At 36.5% G+C, this 20,876-nt stretch overlaps 2 protein-coding genes across 2 annotated transcripts in view; both read right to left on the reverse strand.

The window, feature by feature from the left end:
• Positions 1-20,876, reverse strand: part of LOC136843977 (protein argonaute-2-like) — a 564,386-nt gene that overhangs the window by 386,314 nt on the left and 157,196 nt on the right. The window contains exon 5 of the mRNA XM_067112994.1: positions 4,255-4,453. Within this exon, the coding sequence (XP_066969095.1) occupies positions 4,255-4,453 (199 nt within the window). The remainder of the gene's footprint in view (positions 1-4,254; positions 4,454-20,876) is intronic.
• LOC136844449 (uncharacterized) lies at positions 9,065-20,421 on the reverse strand. Its single transcript, XM_067113697.1, has 2 exons — positions 19,889-20,421; positions 9,065-10,419 (listed from the first exon to the last, which is right to left on the reverse strand). The coding sequence occupies exon 2, from the start codon at positions 10,409-10,411 to the stop codon at positions 9,266-9,268; it is 1,146 nt and encodes a 381-aa protein (XP_066969798.1). The 5' UTR covers positions 10,412-10,419; positions 19,889-20,421; the 3' UTR covers positions 9,065-9,265.

The raw sequence follows: 20,876 nt of genomic DNA on the forward strand, positions 1-20,876 counted from the left end.
CAGATCGGACTTCTGCTTCAATGTGTCCAACAATTTGATGAGGTCATTAAGATCCTGGTTTGATGACAAGTCCATACCTCTGTGCTTAAAAACTGAGGTAAGCATTGCTCAGTATCTTTAATGGTGGAAGAGGACAGCCCTCTAGAGGTTCTCAGATAGAGGAAGACATCCGCTAGTTGAGTCAAAGATATGTCTCAGAAGATGAGATGCTATGTCTGAGGCACCATCGACGAAAAATTGTCCATTTTGATTAGTATATGTCACAAGATGTTGAAGGGCGGGAAGGCGTCCAGACCCAGGCCCCACCAGTCTTGGAGCATGGCGTCTGTCGCCCATCCCAGGGGCTCAGGGGACTGGAGAGCAGAAGAGAGGAAGACGATTGTTTCTTGAGGTGGCAAACAGGTCTCGTGTCGGTCTGCCCCACAGTCTCCAAAAGTCAACACAGACCATGGGATCCACGGCCCACTCAGTAGGAAGGACCTGCTTCTGATGGCTCAGTTTGTCCACCAGGACATTTAGCTTCCCCTGAATAAATTGGGTGATCAACATCACTTGATTTCCGTGTGCCCTAAGAAGATCCTTTGCTGCTGGCAGAGGGAGAAGGAAAGAGTGTCCCCCTGTTTCTGGATATACAACAGAGCGGTGGTGTTGTCAGCGTGTACTACCACTATCTTGTTGTGAGTCATGGTCGAGAAGAATTGAAGGCCTAGATGAATAGCCTTTAACTCCCTGATGTTGATAAGTAGTTTCCGTTCTTCTAAAGACCACATCCCGGAAACTTCCTGATTCCCCAGAAGGGCTCCTCAGCCTAAATCCGAGGCATCTAAGCAGAAGTCTAAGTCGGGGTTCAGGGGACAAAGAGACTTTCCTCGTGAAAGTCTTGCTTCAGGCAGCCACCACTGGAGGTCCGATTTTATTTCCTAAGTGATGGGATAAACGACAGTCAGGTTGAGTCTTCTTGTCCCAGTTGGCTTTTAGGTAAAATTGGAGAACTCTCGTGTGCAATCTGCCTAACTTGACAAAGGTCTCGATGGACGAAAGAGTCCCTAGTAGACACATCCATTGGTGGGCCAAACACGATGAGAGGATGAGAAAACTGCGCATCACCTGGAGGCATTTGCCAATTCCCTTGGGGGGAGGGAAAACCCTGAAAATCCAACAGTTGAGAATCATCCCCAAAATAGAGAATCTCCTGTGTTGGGGCTAACTGGGACTTTTGAAGATTTAAAAGAATTCCTAGTTCCTGAGTAAGGCGAAGAATAGTCAAGTAAGTCATGGTACTTCTCCTTGAAGGATCAAGAAGCCAGTCGTCCAAGTAAAGGCTGAAGTTGATGCTGACCAGGTGAAGTAATTTGGCAAGGGGGAGGACTCAAGTAAACACTTGAGGTGTCATGGAGGCTGAAGCAGAGCCAAAACTGGAAGACTTTGCCCTGGAAGATGAACCTGAGGTACTTCCTGAAGTCCGGATGGATGGGGATATTAAAGTATGCATCTTGCATGTCCAGCGTAATCATCCAATCGCCTCGGTGAATGGATGACAAAACCAACTGGTTCGTTTCCATCTTGAACTTCGTCTTCCTTACGAAGTGATTTAGGGCGCTTACGTCCAGGACTGTCTCCAGCCCCCAGATGTTTTGGGAACTACAAACAGATGATTGTAGAAGCCCTCTGTGCTGATATTCTCGACTTCTTCTATGGCTCTCTTCAGGAGAAAGGATACTTCCTTCAAAAGGGCTGAATGTTTCTCTGAGCCTGCTGAGTAGGCCGTCAATGCGATGGGAGAGGTGACTAAAGGAGGGTTCTCAGTGAAAGGGATGCAGTAGCCCTCCTTCAGAATCTTGACGATCCACTGGTCTGCCCTCTGTGATCCCACTTCTCCCAAAAATGGAGAAGTCTGGCTCCTACTGGGGCATGAAAGACTTCTTGCTCGCTTCTTGGACAACTCTTGGAAGAGCTCCTCTTGATGGAGCTAGAGGGGAACTGGACATTGGAGCAGGGTTGAGATTGCAATGTAGGCTTGCTTCCATGAAAGGGATGCTGTTGTAGCTGAGAGATCATCTTAGGCCCGAATGACAACGGTGAAGAACTCTTGGGGCACTTGGAGGACTGAGCTAAGAGCTTGCATGGACATCTTCTGAAGGTCCGAAGCGATCTCTTCCAAGGAGTCCAGGGGAGAAAATAACAATGCCGACCTCTACAACTATGTGACTCCTCTGGTGGTGAAGGAGCACCCAAGTTCCTTCTTCTTCAAAACTCTAAAAGAAAAAAGGGTCACGAGTTCCGAAGCACCATCCCTGATGGCTTTATCCATGCACGACAGCAACTTAACAAGTCCGCCGCAAAGCGCTCGTCCAAGTCCTTAAAATCTTCTATCTTCTTCGCAAGGGCTCCTACTATCCAATCTAGGAAGCTGAACACTTAAAAGCCTTGAACAAGTTCTTAACAAGGTGGTCTAGCCCCGCTGACGAGAACATAATCTTCGCCAAAGCAAAAGCTGAACGTTGAGAAGAGTCAATAAGGCCGGAGAAGTCCCCTTTGGAGGAGACAGCAACTTCCCAATGAGGGAGCTTCCCTGGTGGCATACGACAGGTATCTCCTCTTAACCAGAAGAGAGGGAGGATGGGCGAAAATCACATTGTCTTGCACTCTCTTGGAAGAGAGTAAGTCTTGGATTTCTTTAAGCTTCTTCAATGACAGGGAAAAAACCATCTTAAGAAGCCTGGAGCTGTCTTCTGGGTGGCTCCTCATCAGGAAAGAAGAAGCAGGCAAGGCCAGGGCAGCTGGTGCTGGGCACACTGGAGCTGGGATTGGGCTCTCGGGAGCAAGCGCTGGCCACAAGTGACAGCACTTGGCATCCAAAAGAGGGTGCTCTACAAGCAGACAATCTGGAGAGAATGTTACTGGAGAATCCCAAGGATGAGATGAAAGTCGGACCGGTGCAAAGACTGAGGGATCCACAATGAAGCTGCATGAAGGCTATGGGCTGCCGAAAGCCTCCTTATACCAAATAACAGGAAGTGGGTGTCATCCACTGCCTCTTCAATGGCCGGGATGAAGCGAGGAAGCGCCTACAGTGCCCATGATCAGAATCAGGATCTGAGCTGGAAGACAAATACTGCACATCTAACGACATGCCTTTCCAATGGCCATCTGTCGAAACCTGGAATCTTGCAACAAGCTCGACTGAGGGGGGCAGCAACCCGTGGGCAAATGCCACCAGCCTCCCTTGGACCTCCGGTATGTCTTCTCCCAGGGTTAGGGGACTGGGACAAGGACCTTCATCTATGAGAACCAGTGGGACAAGAAGCCACCTCCTCCACTTGCATTTCACTACACACTTTTCACAAAACACTGTCCATCAGGACTTTCAGGGACGCCCCTATCTCAGTCACTAAACTCACTACTACACTCAACTTCTTATCATTCTTGGATTCGAGGTTGGCAATGGTATCGGGGTTAGAAGCATGAGACTATGTGGAATGATAGAAGGTGGACTGGGAAAAAGAGAAAGATCGTGACCAGGGGGTAGCAGGAATAGCAAGACTAAGATCCGACTTAGGTTTGGGGGAAGAATCTCGGCTCACCAAAGCTCTACTCTCAGCCCCAACGGCTGCCTTCCTCTTCCTATTCTTTTCAAGTTTACTAAGGTGAGATTCCCTTCATCCCAATCCTTACACTCATCACAAGTATTCTCCTTCAAACATATCTGTCCTCTATGATTACTGCACCTGGTGTGTGCATCATAGCAAAACTTAGTTAGCCTAGCCTTACATCTTTCGCTACAATAGTGAAGGCTAGAAGCACTTGAATCAGACATAACTAATAGAAAGCTAAATCCAAGTACCTAAGCAAATCAGCAGTTTGAAGTTAAACAAACGCAATAATATTTCACTGACTTCCAGTGAAATACTAAAACAACCAGTGAACAGGGCTGCAGCACACAATGTTAATCGTGCAAACGGCAAAATCAGAATGAGCCAGCAGGCTACTGTCGTTACCAAGTAGACCCACGCAGTGGGTGGGGCCTGTCACCTGTATTATGCAACAAAAAAGCTAGCGCGATATTTTGAATTTAGGGTTGCTGCGCAAGGTAAAATCTATTTCCAGTAATTACGTGGTAAGTTCCTTATATGAAACTTTCATTTCTCATACTTGATTAATAATATCGCTAAAAAAAATTTTATGAGAAAAAATACAAGAATGTTCATTACAGTGCATTGTTTGAAATCAACAAATATGCTAAAAACTTCTTACCATCCACATTTAGTAGCAGTGAAGCATTTTTCCAGGCTGCAGGTCTAAGTGATGCAAAAAATCCTCTCTGGGCTATCTTATCACCACTAATACTGGTAACTTCACTAAATGGGTCACGATTATCCTTAGAAAAAAAGCTGTTCTGTCCTACTGATATGAATTCTGCCAGGGGTGTGTAACGAAACATGATTTCTATTAACTGGAAAATAAAAATATAATTAAATTAAATTCACCTTCATTGTATAATTGTGTTACAAAATATTGCATCAGTTGCCTTAACATTTCGGATATAAGGCTTATAGCTAGGATATTCAGCGAGAGGTATCTGGCAACTATTTGCCCGGTGGCGCAGGTGCACAGACTGCCATTCAATGCACAGTTGATGCGCCATGGTGACAGTTTCTCAGTAACTAGCAAATTAATATTAATAATCTGTTATCTGCGTTATATATTATTCTCATATAAAGGAGATTTACATGATTATTGTTCTTTCATTGGTTATGGTTTTTTTTCTTAAAAAAGGAATTTTTATGTGTCTCAGCCTATATAATTTTGGTGGGATCTGGGGAGCGTTTTTATTTTATCACAGAAAATTTGCATGCTTTGCAAATGCAGAGCGATAAACAAAATATTCATTACTTACCTTTTGTATGTTTATCATATGAAAAATATAGATTGTATGTTTATCATATGAAAAATATAGAAAGATGAATAATAACTTACAAATGTGTGGCTAGGCCTACTAATATTCACCTGCTCCGTGAAAAGGGAGTATCATATAATTTGCCTATATTTTTGTTAAGAGGCTTTTATATGATATAGTATCATCATAACCAATGATATTTGCTTTTACAACATTTATACAAGTATAAAATTGATCATACGAGGTGAATGACTTGTCCATTTGGTCTGAGTTATTCATTCCTTAGACAAGAAATTCTTATACTTTGCGTAGTAAGGTAAAACAGAAAAATACAAATTAAATTATATAATTATATATATAATTAACATCAACAATGGTGCAGTAGATAACTGAGAGTGGGTAGAAAGTCGAACTGTAACGTTAACATTAAGGGGGCCGGCCGGCTACAATATATGGAGGTATAGGACGAAAAATGCAAAATCCTGAAAAAAATATATGCGCTTTGTATGGCAATGGAGAATGTGCCTACGAAATATTTTGCAAAATTCCTTTAGTTTCGTAGTTACAGGGTATTTAGTAAAGTAATTCAGTGAGCTAAAAACATCGATCCCTACAAGAAAATGTAGTATGTCTTCTGTTATCGTACATTTTTCTTATGTTTTTTTACCCAAACTAAAAATTCATATCTAGCAAAAAATTACTTTTATAAAAAAACTCTTCATTTTATTGAGGTCTACATCAGGTCTATATATGGCAGTAATCTCAGGTCTTAATATTAGGTATCCAGGAGGAGATAGATTTGAAAATGGTTATTTTCGGATAAATCGCTATGCGTCACAAAACCAAAGGTCAGAGGCAAAAATCATATGCGGTTTGGAGATGTCCTAAACCCCTATTAAGTGGGTATGAATGTTAAAGTCCTGCCCTTAAAAAACGGTAGTAGCCGGCCGGCCCCCTTAAAACATCTGATACAGTAAAAATATAAACAATAGAACTTTAACAAACCCTTTTGAATATATATAAAGAGCATCATTAAATGATAAGTGAATGTATTCTTTTCAACATAATTAAAGAACAACAGTGATTATAAATATTCCATTTATTAAAAAAAATATATATATTTACTTTAATATTGCTTATCAAGCCATCATCAGTGTTACATCCTAATACTCTGTATAAACCCCTGAAGCATCGATAATTCTGTTTAGTCGTGTAGGCATTGATTTCACTAGGCTCTCGCATATGTTATTACCATCCTTTCTAGGCCTAAGTAACTTCCAGATCTCCATAGCATGTGATATTAAGGCATCTTTCGTTTTAATTTGGCGGTCATCCCAACTCCTGACCACGAGTGATCAAAGGTTTTCAATTGGACTAAGGTCAGGGGATTTCACAGGCCAGTTAATCCTTATGACTTCTGGGTGCTCTTGAAACCAGTTCTTGACGGTGCTACTGTTGTGGACTGAGGAATTATCCATTGCAATGAAAATGGGTTCGGGTTCGGGAATTAAAAAAGAGTTGACTGATGGAATCATGACATTCTGTAAAATATCAACGTATTGTTCGGCATTCAGGTGTGTACCTATGCTGGTTAAGGCACCTGGCCCACTGCCACACATCCATCCCCAGAGTCCCGCTGTAATGTGTCCACTCTTCTTCGATTTTATGACACAGTTCTCATCATACCTGCATTGGAAAAGGGTATACATACATCAACACACATGTATATGTATGTAATATAGATATATATACATAATTGATGGCTGAAATTTAGTTCTGAGAAATTATTCTTGAGCTCTAGGCCTAGGCCTATTAATTAATAATTATATGTAAGTAATATAAAGATGACTTTAATTTTTTCTTTCTACCTAAACAGTCAAGATTTATTACCTTGTGTTGTTCAAGCGCCAACAATGTGCTCTTCCATGGGTATCTGTTGAAAATGTTTTTTTGTCACAAAAAATGACTTTGCTCCAGAACTCGGCATCCGCAGCATAGTATTCTAGAGCAAAACCCAACCTCTCATCTTTATGCACTTGAGATAATCCAGGCTTGATAGCAGGTGCTCTATGGTATATGCCTGAAGCATGTAGTCTTTTCCTTATTACCTGCACTCCAGCATCACACCCAATTTGGTGTTTACTAGCTACAGCTGTAATTATTGGTTGTTGTTGAGCTGCTTCAACTATTTTGTTATCCTCGTCAGCTGTGGTGCAGGGTGGTCGTCCTAACCTCGGTTTCTCTTTAAGCATCTGTGTTTCTCTATGATACTGAATCCACCTAGTAACAGTGCTTTTGTTTACACTGAATATACTGGCTATATCTCTGGCACTCACGTTGTTGTGTATTCTGATGAAAGCTCTTCGTTGTTCTTCGGAAGTTTCCATTTTGTTAAATAGATGCTTAGTCACATTCCTTACTGCGACACATCAATTTGTTTATCCCACGATTTTGCATTAAACTACAAAGTTGCAAACCTATGTTCCCAGTTTCCTTATTTTATATATTTAAATTCTCCTTCATTTTTGTAAAAAGATTATATGTCAGTTCCACTTTTGGAATGATATAAAAAAGGAAATTGGCAATCTGTAAGATTTATAACCTAGAGCGCATCCAAAATAGACACTGCAGGCGTGCCAACTGAACTGCCTACTTCAATGCAGTCCAAATCCTGTTAAGGGGGATCTTCTTCTCCTCTTTCTGTTTTGTATGATTTTTAGTCTTTCACTTCTTACCTTGGTTTCTTCTGAAAATGTCCCTCAACATTGCTTCACCGATGATGTGCTATCTTCTTTATTTTAATTAATTTAAGTATTGATATCTCTCAGAAAGGTGTATAGAGACGAGATCGGTAATTTCTTCACTTTAATTAGTACTTAGTATTGTAAGGGTCAGTACAAATTTAACAAAAGTTACAATGATAGAAACGAATCACTCTGGAGCTGTAAACTGGCTGCTCAGTCTATATGGGGAACACTGAAAACGAGGGAGACGTGACTCTCCCCTGAAGGACACAGTTCTGATCTCCTCTCTCTGGCTTTTCCAACCTGTTGAACCCCTAGAATTCTTGTTATCTGCAATCTCCACACCTCCTTTCTAGCCTTATTGAAGGATTAATCAGCAAGGCCTCCTTCAAGTAGCTGATTGGAAGGACTGTAGTGGGTGTGATTCAAATCTCTCCTTAGAGGACTTGATTGGAGGTGATCTTAGGAGGGTGTGTGAAAGACCCTCCCTAGTATGTTTGATTGGAGGTTGTAGAAGTACATCACTTTGTCCAGCCCCAATTTCCTGGAATTTCATGGAAACGCCTCCCTGAGAAGGCGGGGTTATAGAACCAGCTGCTGTAAGCATTTAGGCTGTGCTGACTCATGAATTGCTAGCTTAATCGCGAGGCCATTATTTCTCACTTTTACGACTGTTTTTATGGCTTCAACACGATATACTGCTTATGGTTCATGCAAACATCCTGCCTCGATCAGCGTATTGGAATCACGATAACAGCAACAGCTTTTGGCGTTATCACTGTGTTCTTTGCCTCTTTATTCTTACTTTCTCTAACTTTTTTTCTTTTCTATTTCTCTCTCTCTCTCTCTCTCTTTTCTTTTTCTCTTTTCTATCTAATTTCCCTATATATTCTACACCACAACATTACTCGGTCACGCTACCTCACACTGCTCTCAGTGTGACAAAAAGAATAGCCTATAGTTCAATGGACGATTGCAAAATCACACAAATAAAATAAAGTATTTATATGATTGCCCATCAAGTAATGTCTCAAAAAAATATTTAAATTGCACAAACTGTGTCAATGTACTAATGCAAAAAAAATCAACTAAGAATATATGGTAGAACATTCACACATTATATCAAAAGAGATACATATATACATATACATATATAATGAATTGCCATACTGTAAAAATGGTTAACTGTTTTAACACATAATGCAAATAATAATATATAAAGAATTCAGTAGTAAAATATGTCTATAAGATCATTCTACTCTTCATTGGCCCTTTTTATTTCTGTTATAATCCTCTCAATATTTGAAATTACCACACGTTTGACCAAAATTGCAAACACTATTATTACAATTATGATTATGACCAAATTGAATAGAGACAGAATTGGTGAAACATTTTCTTTGTAAAAGAAAAATTCATCTACTAAATTCAACTCATTTATTTGTTTTAACTCTGAGACAGTTTAAATTCTTTAACTTCACTAGAGTAGTTCATGTATGGGGCATTTTTATGGATTATTATTTTTGTGAAGGCATGAGGTTCATAATATAATTTATTAGGAATAACTAACTTGCATGTCTTATCAAAAGCATGGACATTATTGAAATTAATTTCAGTACTTATATTATGGCAATTGATAGTTGCTGTTAATGAATTGTGAAAATACAAAAACTGACTGTTCTACTAGGATGGAAACAAAATCATGTTTAGATAATTGTGTACACAGTACTGTCTCTTGATTTTTGTTTTCAATTATTTCTTGAACACAGGGATAGGCATTAGTAGTTTCGTAAAGGTTGTCAAGGTTGCAAATATACTCCTTAGCTTTCAAAAGTATACAATCTCTTAACTGAACATCAGTAATAAATGACGCCGTTAGCCCATGTTCTTCTAATGCAAAATTGATGTGGTTGACATTTGAGATAATTACGTTTTCCTTTATCAACATGGGAAAAGTATGTATGGACATCAGTACATCTGCCTCTTTTTGATTAAATGGTAATACTAGAAGAATCTTATTTTTAACTACCTTGGTGGTTATCAAATTATAATAGACCATTATATCCTTTACCATAGGGGTATAATGTCCTTCTATCAAAAAATCAATAATTATGCCCTCTAACTCCCTTGGGTTAATTAATGTTGGACTTAATATTCCTTTATATGCTAACAAAATGGCATTTACCAGATCTTTATGGTCTTGTAATACAGTTCTAACATTGTTCATAAAGGTATTTAAATGTTGTTCATCTGTTATTATCTTAATCTCTTTGGTAATATTGCTGTTCAATGCATTAATGAATACTTTTATTTTTGTCAATTCCTCACTGTTTAAGTTTTGAGAGCTTATAATCTTATTTAACACAATGCCCCTTGTTGCTGCCCATTTCTCCAGTTTGTCTATACGGGCACTTTCTTTTTCTACATTAGAGTCTGTAGCCACTCCAAATAATTGACTAAGTGCTGTCCCTATAAAAGGTAAGAGGGATCGTTTGGATCTTGTATTTAACACACTTCCTATGTCATTATCTAGTTTTTCCAACAATGGTAAAACACTGTTATTTTCACTTTTCCTAATTAATGATTTCAATTCCCTTTGAACATCTTTCAACGTAATTTCACTGATAAGCACTGATGTAATGTCAATACTCACTATGCCAATATCCTTAATTAATTTCACAAATCCCTTTTTCTCTAGTAGTGCACCCTCCCGGATCACCACCTCGGATGACACATAAAGCAGTGTTATGATAACCAAGAAGAACCGCATGTTTGTATCTGTAAGAATAAGCCTTATCAGATATTCTATAAACATGAGGTATTTTAATATCTACATACATTGTTTATATATAACAGTTCAACATTTTACATAAATTTATCTTTTTCTTAGAAATTGTATTTGTTATTTATTGGTTCCTGTTTATCTTCTTTCAATAATTCAACTATTCTTTTTATTGGACCAAGAGTCTGTTTTATTACCTTGCATGATTGGTATGAACAATTCTTTCTTTAGATCACTCACTTATGATCTTTAGCTTATTTAATTTCAACACTTCTAATACCATATATGACCATTAAACCTTGGGGATACTTTTTACATTAGGACCTTCTGAACATGATTCTGAACATATACCTGAGCACCTACTACAATTTTTGGTTTAGCTGTATTTTTGTCATAGTACTTTGCTTGACACTCTGAGCTTCCTTAAGTCTAGTCCTCGTCTGTTTGATCGTTTCATACGTCGCCTAGTTTTCCAGGCAACAATATAGTCATAAATAGTTATAAGTATGTCGGGTGGTGCGCATCATCCGTGATAACAAGTGGTGTGGTGATTCTCCTACTGTCTCATTTACAGTATTGTTTATAGTAAACTGTACGTCTTCTCAAAGCTAACCCCAGTCTTCTTAGTATTAGGTTTAACTAAAGTTTTCAGGATATCCTTTTATCTTACGATTCGTTCTTTCTATTGCTCCATTTGAACTTGGTTTATATGCTGTGATTTGACATTTATTTATCTCATAAAATTTCATAATTTTCTTAAAGTTCACTAGTAAATTCAGCTGCTTATCAGAAAGAAGAACTTGTGGACATGAATGTCTCGTAATAATTCTAGATTTAAGAGCTTCTGCTACTGTAATTGCATCTCTATTTCTTACTGGTACAGTCTCGTAATAATTCTAGATTTAAGAGCTTCTGCTACTGTAATTGCATCTCTATTTCTTACTGGTACAATCTCTACATATCTTGTTAGATACAGTAGTCAAAAAGACTAATATTTGTTTATTCCCTCTAACAGTGGTAGGAAATGGACCTAAAAGTCCATAGATACGACCTGAAATGGATTCAACTCAATGGGTATTTTTCAAGTGGTGCTTTTGGATTTACGTTACCTTTTATTTCTATTACAAACTACACAATTTTGTACAAAGTTCTGGCATCCTCACTACAATGGGGCCAAAAATAGTTTCTGGTTAGGATTCTAGTTGTCTTTTTGATTCCAGGATGTCCTGCTAACTTGTATGAGTGTGTTAGTTCTAAAACTTCTCTGATTAGTATTTTTGGGATGTATAGACGAGAATAACCATTCTTCTCGGTTGGTCTTTTATACAATGATCCACTGATTAAAACAAAATCAGGTTTTAAAGATTCATCTGTCATTAATTGTCCTATTATATTCCTGATTTCTGTATCCATCCCTTGTTGTATTTGTACTCTTTCTAAATCTAAATCTACCACTTGACAGCTAAAACAAAAAGTATTAGTGGTAATACATTTCTCTGTTTCTTCTTGGGATCTGGATAATGCATCTGCTAGTGTATTAAATTTTCCTGGGATATATATGAATTCTGGTGCAAATTCTATCACACTAATGAACCATCTATTGAACTTCATGTTATTTGTAAAACTTCTCTTCTTAAACAAATCACAAAATTGGTTTGTGATCAGTAAGTACATTGACTTTGATATCCTAAGATTGTGTGTCTAAATTTCCTTAGTCCCCAGTATAATGCTAAACACTCTCTTTCTCTATTGTGCTATACTTCTCTCTGCAGCATACAAAACTCTACTGGCATAATATACTGCTCTCATTCTTGTTTTGTCCTTTGTAATAATACAGCCCTAGCCTGGTACTTGAGGCATCACAGGCTAAGTAAAAGTCTTTGGAGAAATCTGGGTAGACTAGTACTGGATTTCTGATCATTTTACTTTTAGTGTTTGGAAGGCTGTCTCTTGTTCTTTATTCCATTCATATTTGACATCTTTCTTTGTTAATTCTGTTAATGGTTTGGCTATTGTAGCAAAGCCCTTAATGAAAGGTCTATAGTAGCCTACCATTCCTAGGGGAATCGCCTCAATGCTTTCAAATTGGTAGGAGCTGGATATTCAACTATTGCCTTTATCTTGTCTGCTTGCATTCGCAGTCCATCTTCACTAATTACATGTCCTAAGTATTCCAAAGATTTCATTAAGAATTGACATTTCTTTCATTTGATTTTTAATCCTGCTCTTCTTAATCTTTCTAGGACTATTTCTAAAGTTTTGAGACTTTCTAAATCTTTTGCTAAAAATGATAACATCATCTAAGTAAACTGCAAATATTTTCTATATCCCCAATATTTGAAAGCATTAATCTAACAAACATTAAAGGAGCCGAAGTGAGTCCAAATGGCATGACTTCAAATTGCTAGTGTTCCTTGTGTGTGCTGAAGGCTGTGAATGGTTTCGACTCTTCGTCTACAGGTACTTGCCATTATCCACTAAGTAAATCTAAAGATGAAAATATCCTTGCACCTCCTAATTGAGCTAACATATCTTGAATCACTGGCATTGGCATTTTATCAGGGATGGTGGTGGAATTTAACTTTCTATAATCTATCACAAGTCTCCAATTTCCATCTTTCTTTGGAACAAGTAGTAATGGAGAATTATATGGAAAAAGTAAGTATACCTTAGTTTTACCAGACCACTGAGCTGATTAACAGCTCTCCTAGGGCTGGCCCGAAGGATTAGACTTATTTTACGTGGCTAAGAACCAATGGTTACTTAGCAACGGGACCTACAGCTTATTGTGAATCCGAACCACAGTATAGCGAGAAATGAATTTCTATCACCAGAAATAAATTCCTCTAACTCTTCATCAGCCAAGTGATTTAGAAGGAATGACTACCCCATCTTTCTTAATTTCTTTCTATCAAAATTATCAACTATGGGTCTTTGGTTTATTGGTAATCTGTAATTAGGAATAAAGAATGGTTTTGTTCCATCATCTAATAAATTTTATGTCTTAGGACATTTGTTCTACCTAATTTATCTACTTTTATTGCTATTACATCTCAGTATTTTTCTAATACTGTACTTGAATTAATCTATCTTTGTTTTCTGGAAAATCTGTTCTATTCACTTCTTTGCTTAATTCAGATGTTTGACCAGTTAAAGAGAAAAATGCTTCTTCTTCTAATGTTAAGGGGAGCGCACGCTTACATAGGAATAATGCTCCGATTTTTATGGAATTTTTATGTTATACATATATATAAGGTGATGTTCCAGGAAAAATTTGAGAGTGATCGGATGATTATTTTGGATTTTATTAAAAAAAAAAATAAATAAAAAATTAAAAATGATTCACCTTCATTTTAGAGCTATTGCAATGCGGCTTCATACACAGAAAAGTATATCACAGTATGAAAAAAAATACTGGGAAGAGTTTCTACTTTTCCTTTTTTTTTTTTGGATGGGGGCGATTTTCCCCAAATTTGTATAATTTGATTATCACCGGTTCCTCACAACCTAAAAAAAAAAAAATCTAGCCCCAAACAAATATTCGTCTTTCTTTCCTCTTTCCAATGGTAAATTTAACTTTAAAATTGGCCTAAAAATAAAAATGCCTGCAGTGCAAAAAGTGAAACTGAGAAAAACGACCGTAAAGATCAACAAGTGGTTTTTTGGCACTTGGAAAACTTACCTTAGAGCATTATTTTGGTTGATTTCTGGTCACCCCCTCCTATAAAAGGGGTATTATTCACCATCAAGTACCTGACTCATTGTTGCCTTGTTTGAAACTATAAAAGTAGCTACCAGGCTGATATTCTTGACTCATTTTCAGTCGTTTTTCACTTGTTTGGTCTTTTTGGTCTTTGGAGTTTGATTTTCAAGCCTTTTTGTCTCTTGAGAAGAACTTCTTCTATACTTTCACTCTGTATGTGTTAGCAATTTCTAGCCAAAAGTTGTGTTCAATTTCCTCAATATTTATCTCACTCAATTGATGGTGCTTATTTTCTTCAATTGATGCCTTGTTTGAAACTAAGAAACTAGAAGTTTATTGCTAATTGCTGACAAAACTGGTAAACTTACATTTAGTCTCTTGAAAAGAACTTCATTAAACTATCAGTATCCCATCTATTGGCAGATGGTATTTTTGTTGAACTTGGCACCCATTAAAATATCAGTGGCAATTTCCCTACCTTGCACCTAATACCCGACACTATTTTATCTAACCGAGATTTGATATAATGAACTTGTCATCATATACTCCTTTTCATCATCCTTTATTCATTTCATCAACTGTTTGTATTTTTGAAGGTGAAAGTATATAGATTGTATTTAGAGTTACTGGATGTAAAAAAGACAGCAAAAACACCCCAATAGTGAAAAATTGCTCAGAGTAAAAGTGTCCCACCACCGCTTTCAACGTATGGTGGCAACCCTGTTCCTCCATCATTCACCAAGGAACAAGCCATTGTTGTTGCCAGACACTGCCAGACGTAGGAGATAAGGTGATATAAAAATCAAAATAATGAATAAATTAGGCGAATAAAGGAAAAAATGACAAATCTCAGCCCTACCTCACCGTGTTGGGGCGAAGGCCCAAAACCCCATCAATTTTAATATTTCGAAAAATGCTTTGGTCACGTGATAACAAGGTGTTGCTCATGTCTTATATTTAAACCCATTTTTTTAAATTTCAAAATATTCATAAAAATCTAAGAGTGCGCTTAATGATGGATTGTTAATAGGTATTCCTTTGCAAAAGACAATGCCTGCATAAAGTGTTAGTTTGTTATCTGAGTAGTTCTGGACATAAACTTTATCACCCTTCATGGACTAAAGAATTATCCATCCTGACAAATTCTGGTAACTTCATTTAGTAAAAGAACGCCTTTAACTACAGATGTATTTTTTGTTAAACACGTATGCAAAATTACCTGTCTGTTTAATATAAACTGTACTTTATTATCATCAGCAGTACTTACACAACATACTTCCTCATCTTTATCTCTCAAAGTCTTTTTCTACATCTATACTAGTTTCTTCAAAGTAACTGCTATTATGTCATTTATATCTACTTTATTTATTTTGTTTAACAACAATTTCATTTACTAATTTCCCTTCATTATCACAACTGATTATTACATTGCTATAATATTATCATCTCTATATCTCACACAAGTCTTGTTCCTATTTTCTTGTTCTATACTCAGAACACTGGGGATCACCTTTTATTATATTTCTGGGTCACTTCTTTTGTTGGAAGGTATAATTTCTGGATGTGCATATCTTAAATTTCTAGTCTGTAATTGTGGAAATTCTCCTTTTCCATTACCATCCAATTTAATTTGATTGTTCTCTTGATGATGTTATTTTATGTATGTCTTTCTCACTTGTTGAAGTCGTCTCAGACAAATTGATCAGATTTGGGTGAAACTTTTCTTCTTCAAGCATAAAGCATAAGCTCTTTTTATTATCTTGTGTAAGGTTAATTCTTCCTTCTCTGCAATTCAGTATAATTCCACATTTCTTCATTAATTTATATGAGAACAACACCTGTGCGGGAAAGAATTTGTCTTCTAGAACTATAAAACTTTCAACAGTTTTATGTGATGAAAGGTCTATTTCTAAGTTCACATTTCCTAAACTTTTAATCTGTTTACCCGCTACTCCTTTTATTATTTTGCTTTGACCCTGAATTAGCGTTTTCTTTAACACCTAAGTAATTTGTTAATGTGTGTTTATCAATTATGCTTACAGTACTACCTGAATCCATATGGACAGTACATAATTTATTATGTATTGAATTTTAATGATAGGTAAATCCTTTCTGATTATTTCTTCTTCATCCATGGAAAATACAACTTCTTTACTCTGCAATATGGATAGTGCAGATGAACCTTCACTTCTCCTTTTTGCTAATTCTTCTACTCTTAATTTATCTTCTTGAAGGGACTTTCTTGTGGTATTCTGTGTAGGGATAAATTGTCATTGATTTGAAGACTTATTTGATGTTGAGCGACACTACTTAATTCAACTATTTCTTTTATTTCCTTCTTGTGTTTTAAATCAGCAATTCTTTGTTAAATGTCCTACTTTCTTACAAACCGTGCAGATTCTAGGTTTTCTACACTCATTTGTAAAATTATTTGTATACCCGCAGTTGTCACAGGCTGTCTTTGGTCTCGCCCCTTGAACGGAATGGTTCACTTGGGTTGAAGTGTTTGTGTTTGAGTTTTGACCATATCTATAAGGTTTGTGTGGTCCACTCTTTGTTAGATTGTTTCTTCCCCTTTGATCTGGATTCCATTTTCTTTTAGTATTTTGGGCATATTTCCCTTGGAAGGTATTTGGTCTATTTCCTACTTGTCGGGAATTATCATAAAACTTATTATTCATTTTAAAAGTAGGATTATTATTTCTGACTTTCCTTTCATTTTGTGCTTCTGCTGTTCCCACAAATTCCTTGGATAGATTTATCTCTTTCCTTTGAATTTCTTCTCTCATTGTCTTCAATGTTTGAAGGCTTGTTTTCTTGGGATCAAGTTTTATTTTTCTGAAAGCCTTCTTTTCCTCTTCTCCTAAGAATATTATATATTGTTCCAAATGACACGTAATTCAATACATGTCGTAGCTCAACTAAGTTATGAACACTATCCCCAAACTGAGTCTTGTCTCCTATAGTAATGCCTGTCTTCATTAAGTCTTCGGTTATATTCTCTATTGCATTCTCCATGTTTGCGTACAAATTAGCAATTGTTTTATATTGTGGGTTAAGAAATCTAGATATGTTATATAAACTGTCAGTCTTATTTACTGGTTCCCAGAGTGATAAAAAAATTTCTTTAAATTCTACATAGTTATTAAGTTTGTGGAATTCAAAGTTTTATGTGCTTCTCCATGTTCTGAGCTGACGAGCAACAAGGCTTCTTTTATTTTAGCTCTTTCATCTGTTATTCCCCCTGAAATTTTACGACTATCTGCATCTGCTAGCCAATGATTCACAGTATAGGATTCGAGTCTACTTTTGTCAGGATTGGAATCATCCACCTGTCCACAGAAGCATGTGGCGGTTGTTATGACTGCCGCCTGATACATAGTAAGAAATTGTACAGTGCGAGTATTATTAGTATTATTAGTATTGTTACTATTATTATTACTGTTAGTAGTATTAGAATGATTAACACTATTTTGGTTCTGGTTATTTGTGTTATTATTGTTAGTGTTTCCTTGCACTACAGCGGAGTGGGAATTTAGTCTTGAAATTCGACTTCGTCTAATTGTCGACGGTCTTAATTCATACTGTGAATGTCTAACAGTGTTCAGTAATTCGTCAAACACTCGTTGCATGTCCACACACAAAAAAATTATTCAATCAGAGTACATCAATCATAAAAAATTTTTTGTTATATTGTACCAAAATTAAAACAATTTGTCAAATTGTCACAAACAAAATAAAATTAAATTCTCTATTGAGTTCAAGTGCACAAGTAAAACCTTTTTCAATACAGAAAAGAAATTCTTATAAGAAATTGGGCATCATATCATAAAAATTCATCACAATAAGTACACAAATACATATATAACTTCTCAAATAATCACCAACCGAGTGAAGAAAAAAAAATAACTAATTCCCTATCTAAATTATTTACTAAATAATCAATTATCATAGACAGAGTAATGTTGGTATTTATGCAAAAGGAATCTTATTCACTAGAGAGAGTTTTCTTAAATTTCAATCTTATTAAAAGATGCAAAAAAAATATATATATATATCTTCACTTATTAACTTATTACGAGAGAGAGCGGACAGTAATTTCATTTCTCGCCAACTTACTGTTGTTGTTTTGCTGATATCGTGGTATCGCTAAATGTTGTGCCTTCACTGCGATTCTTCACCGTATCCTCAGAATAAAATTCCTCACCGCGTCAGCCGATGTTTTTTTTTTTTTTTTTTTTTTCTCCCGTCTTCAGAATCTTGTTGTAAGCTCTGTGCGCTGTTTTTCAATCACTTCGATGAAATGTCGCAAACACTGGGCTTATTATCGCTGTCGGAGTCTTGCTCAATTTGTTGACGGTAACAGTTCTAAATGTTTTTGCTTCAGAACGCACTAATACTGTTTTTATTCACACTCGACCTTTTCTTGTAAGCTGCTATTTCTTCACATAACTTTTGTTCGCTGAGTGTTTTATTCCTTCAAATATATTTTGCTCACATCGTAAAATCTAAGTCTGCTTTGTAGAATTTCGTTTCACTGTAACTTAAATAATTGCACTGATAATTTCATTAATGTTCGCTTGTTCACTCCTCGCCTTCTCAATCCACCACTGCCACCATTTATGTTAAGGGGGACATTCTTCTCTTCTTTTCTTACCTTGGTTTCTTCTGAATATGTCCCTCAATATCGCTTCACCGATGATGTGCTATCTTCTTTATTTTAATTAATTTAAATATTGATATCTCTCAGAAAGGTGTATAGAGACGAGATCAGTAATTTCTTCACTTTAATTAGTACTTAGTATTATAAGGGTCAGTACAAATTTAACAAGTTACAATGATAGAAACGAATCACTCTGGAGCTGTAAACTGGCTCAGTCTATATGGGGAACACTGAAACGAGGGGAGACGTACTCTCCCTTGAAGGACACAGTTCTGATCTCCTCTCCCGCATGCTCTCAACCTGTTGAACCCCTAGAATTCTTTGTTCTTGTTATCTGTAATTCCACCTCCTTCTAGCCTTATTGGAAGGATTAATCAGCAAGGCCTCCTCTTCAAGTGGCAGCTGATTGGAAGGACTGTAGTGGGTAAGATTCAAATCTCTCCAGAGGACTTGATTGAGGTGATCTAGAGGGTGTGTAAAAGACCCTCCCTAGTATGTTTGATTGAGGTTGTAGAAGTACATCACTTTGTCCAGCCCCAATTTCCTGAATTTCATGAAAACGCCTCCTGAGAAGGGGGTTATAGAACCAGCTGCTGTAAGCATTTAGGCTGTGCTGACTCATGAATTGGTTAGCTTAATCACAGGCCATTATTTCTCACTTTTACGACTGTTTTTATGGCTTCAACACGATATACTGCTTATGGTTCATGCAAACATCCTGCCTCGATCAGCGACAATCATGATAACAACAACAGCTTTTGGCGCATTACTGTGCTCTTGCCTGCTCTCTTTATTTCTACTTTCTCCTAACTTTTTCTTTTCTTTCTTTCTCTCTTTTCTTTTTCTTTCTATCTAATTTCTATATATTCTACACCACAACAATCCTATTAGTCAATTGAACTGTATTTTAGTTTACAGAATGGAAGTTAGTATCTATATAACATTTATTAACCCTTTAACGCCGACTGGATGTATTTTACGCTTTACTGTTGGGTGCCGAAAAAACGTGAAACATTTCTAAAAAAGTGCCGTTTAAATACGTTTAAAAAAGTGAAAAAATACTTATAGGCCTAGTTTGTGAATATTTTAAATCACACACCTTGAGGGATGCTGGGAGTTCACAGATCACGCTGTTGTTTTCTTTACAAGCGTGACCCAGCTGCGCATGTGCGAATTTCTTGCTTCTCCAAAAAGAAAGCATCAGCTAACTCTTCTGAAAATCTCAGAAATTCTTTAGACACTTCGTTGTAATTTTTGCACCATTTTCTATTAGCCGTTACATAAATTTTTATATATGAAAATGTGTGCAATTTTATGTAGAATACAACAAAAAATAACTCATGGCTTTAGCTTTTATCAGTTTTGAAATATTTTCATATAAATCACAATAAGTGCCAAAATTTCAACCTTTGGTCAACTTTGACCTTAATCAAATGGTCGAAAAATGCAATTGTAAGCCAAAACTCTTACATTCTAGTAATATTCAATCATTTACCTTTATTTTGCAACAAACGAGAAGTCTCTAGCACAATATTTCGATTTATGGTGAATTTTAAAAAAAAAAACTTGTTTTTACGTCCACACGTTACGAATTCATACATCATTTTGTGATAATATTTTCTGTCTTGCTTTGATCGTTTTAAAATTTGTTATATACCAAATTCATCACAATTTAGTGTACAATACAAAAAAAAAAAATAACTTATTAGCTTTAAACCGTTTTGCTCACAGCGCGATTTGTATACAATTATATATGAAATTTTTTTTCACGCTGTCAAATATTCCAATATTTATATATGATAATGATATTTTTTTCACTTGATGATTGCATACTAAACTTCAAGCAATGACAAAAAGGAGCCAAAAATGAACTCTTAATCTTAAAAACTAAGTATGCTGTGATTTTTTGAAAAACTTTCTTCCCTTCGACGACTAACTTCAAACCTCACGACACGGCAGACACTTTTGTAAATAGAGGCTCAGCGTTTAAGGGTTAACTACTATATCTTATTTGCTCACGTGATATTTTTAACCAGGTGACAATCTGATATCATATCTGATATCATATATGCCAAACACTGCCCAAT

This window comes from Macrobrachium rosenbergii, chromosome 12 (assembly GCF_040412425.1).
Source record: "Macrobrachium rosenbergii isolate ZJJX-2024 chromosome 12, ASM4041242v1, whole genome shotgun sequence".
NCBI classification, from domain to species: Eukaryota; Metazoa; Arthropoda; class Malacostraca; order Decapoda; family Palaemonidae; genus Macrobrachium; species Macrobrachium rosenbergii.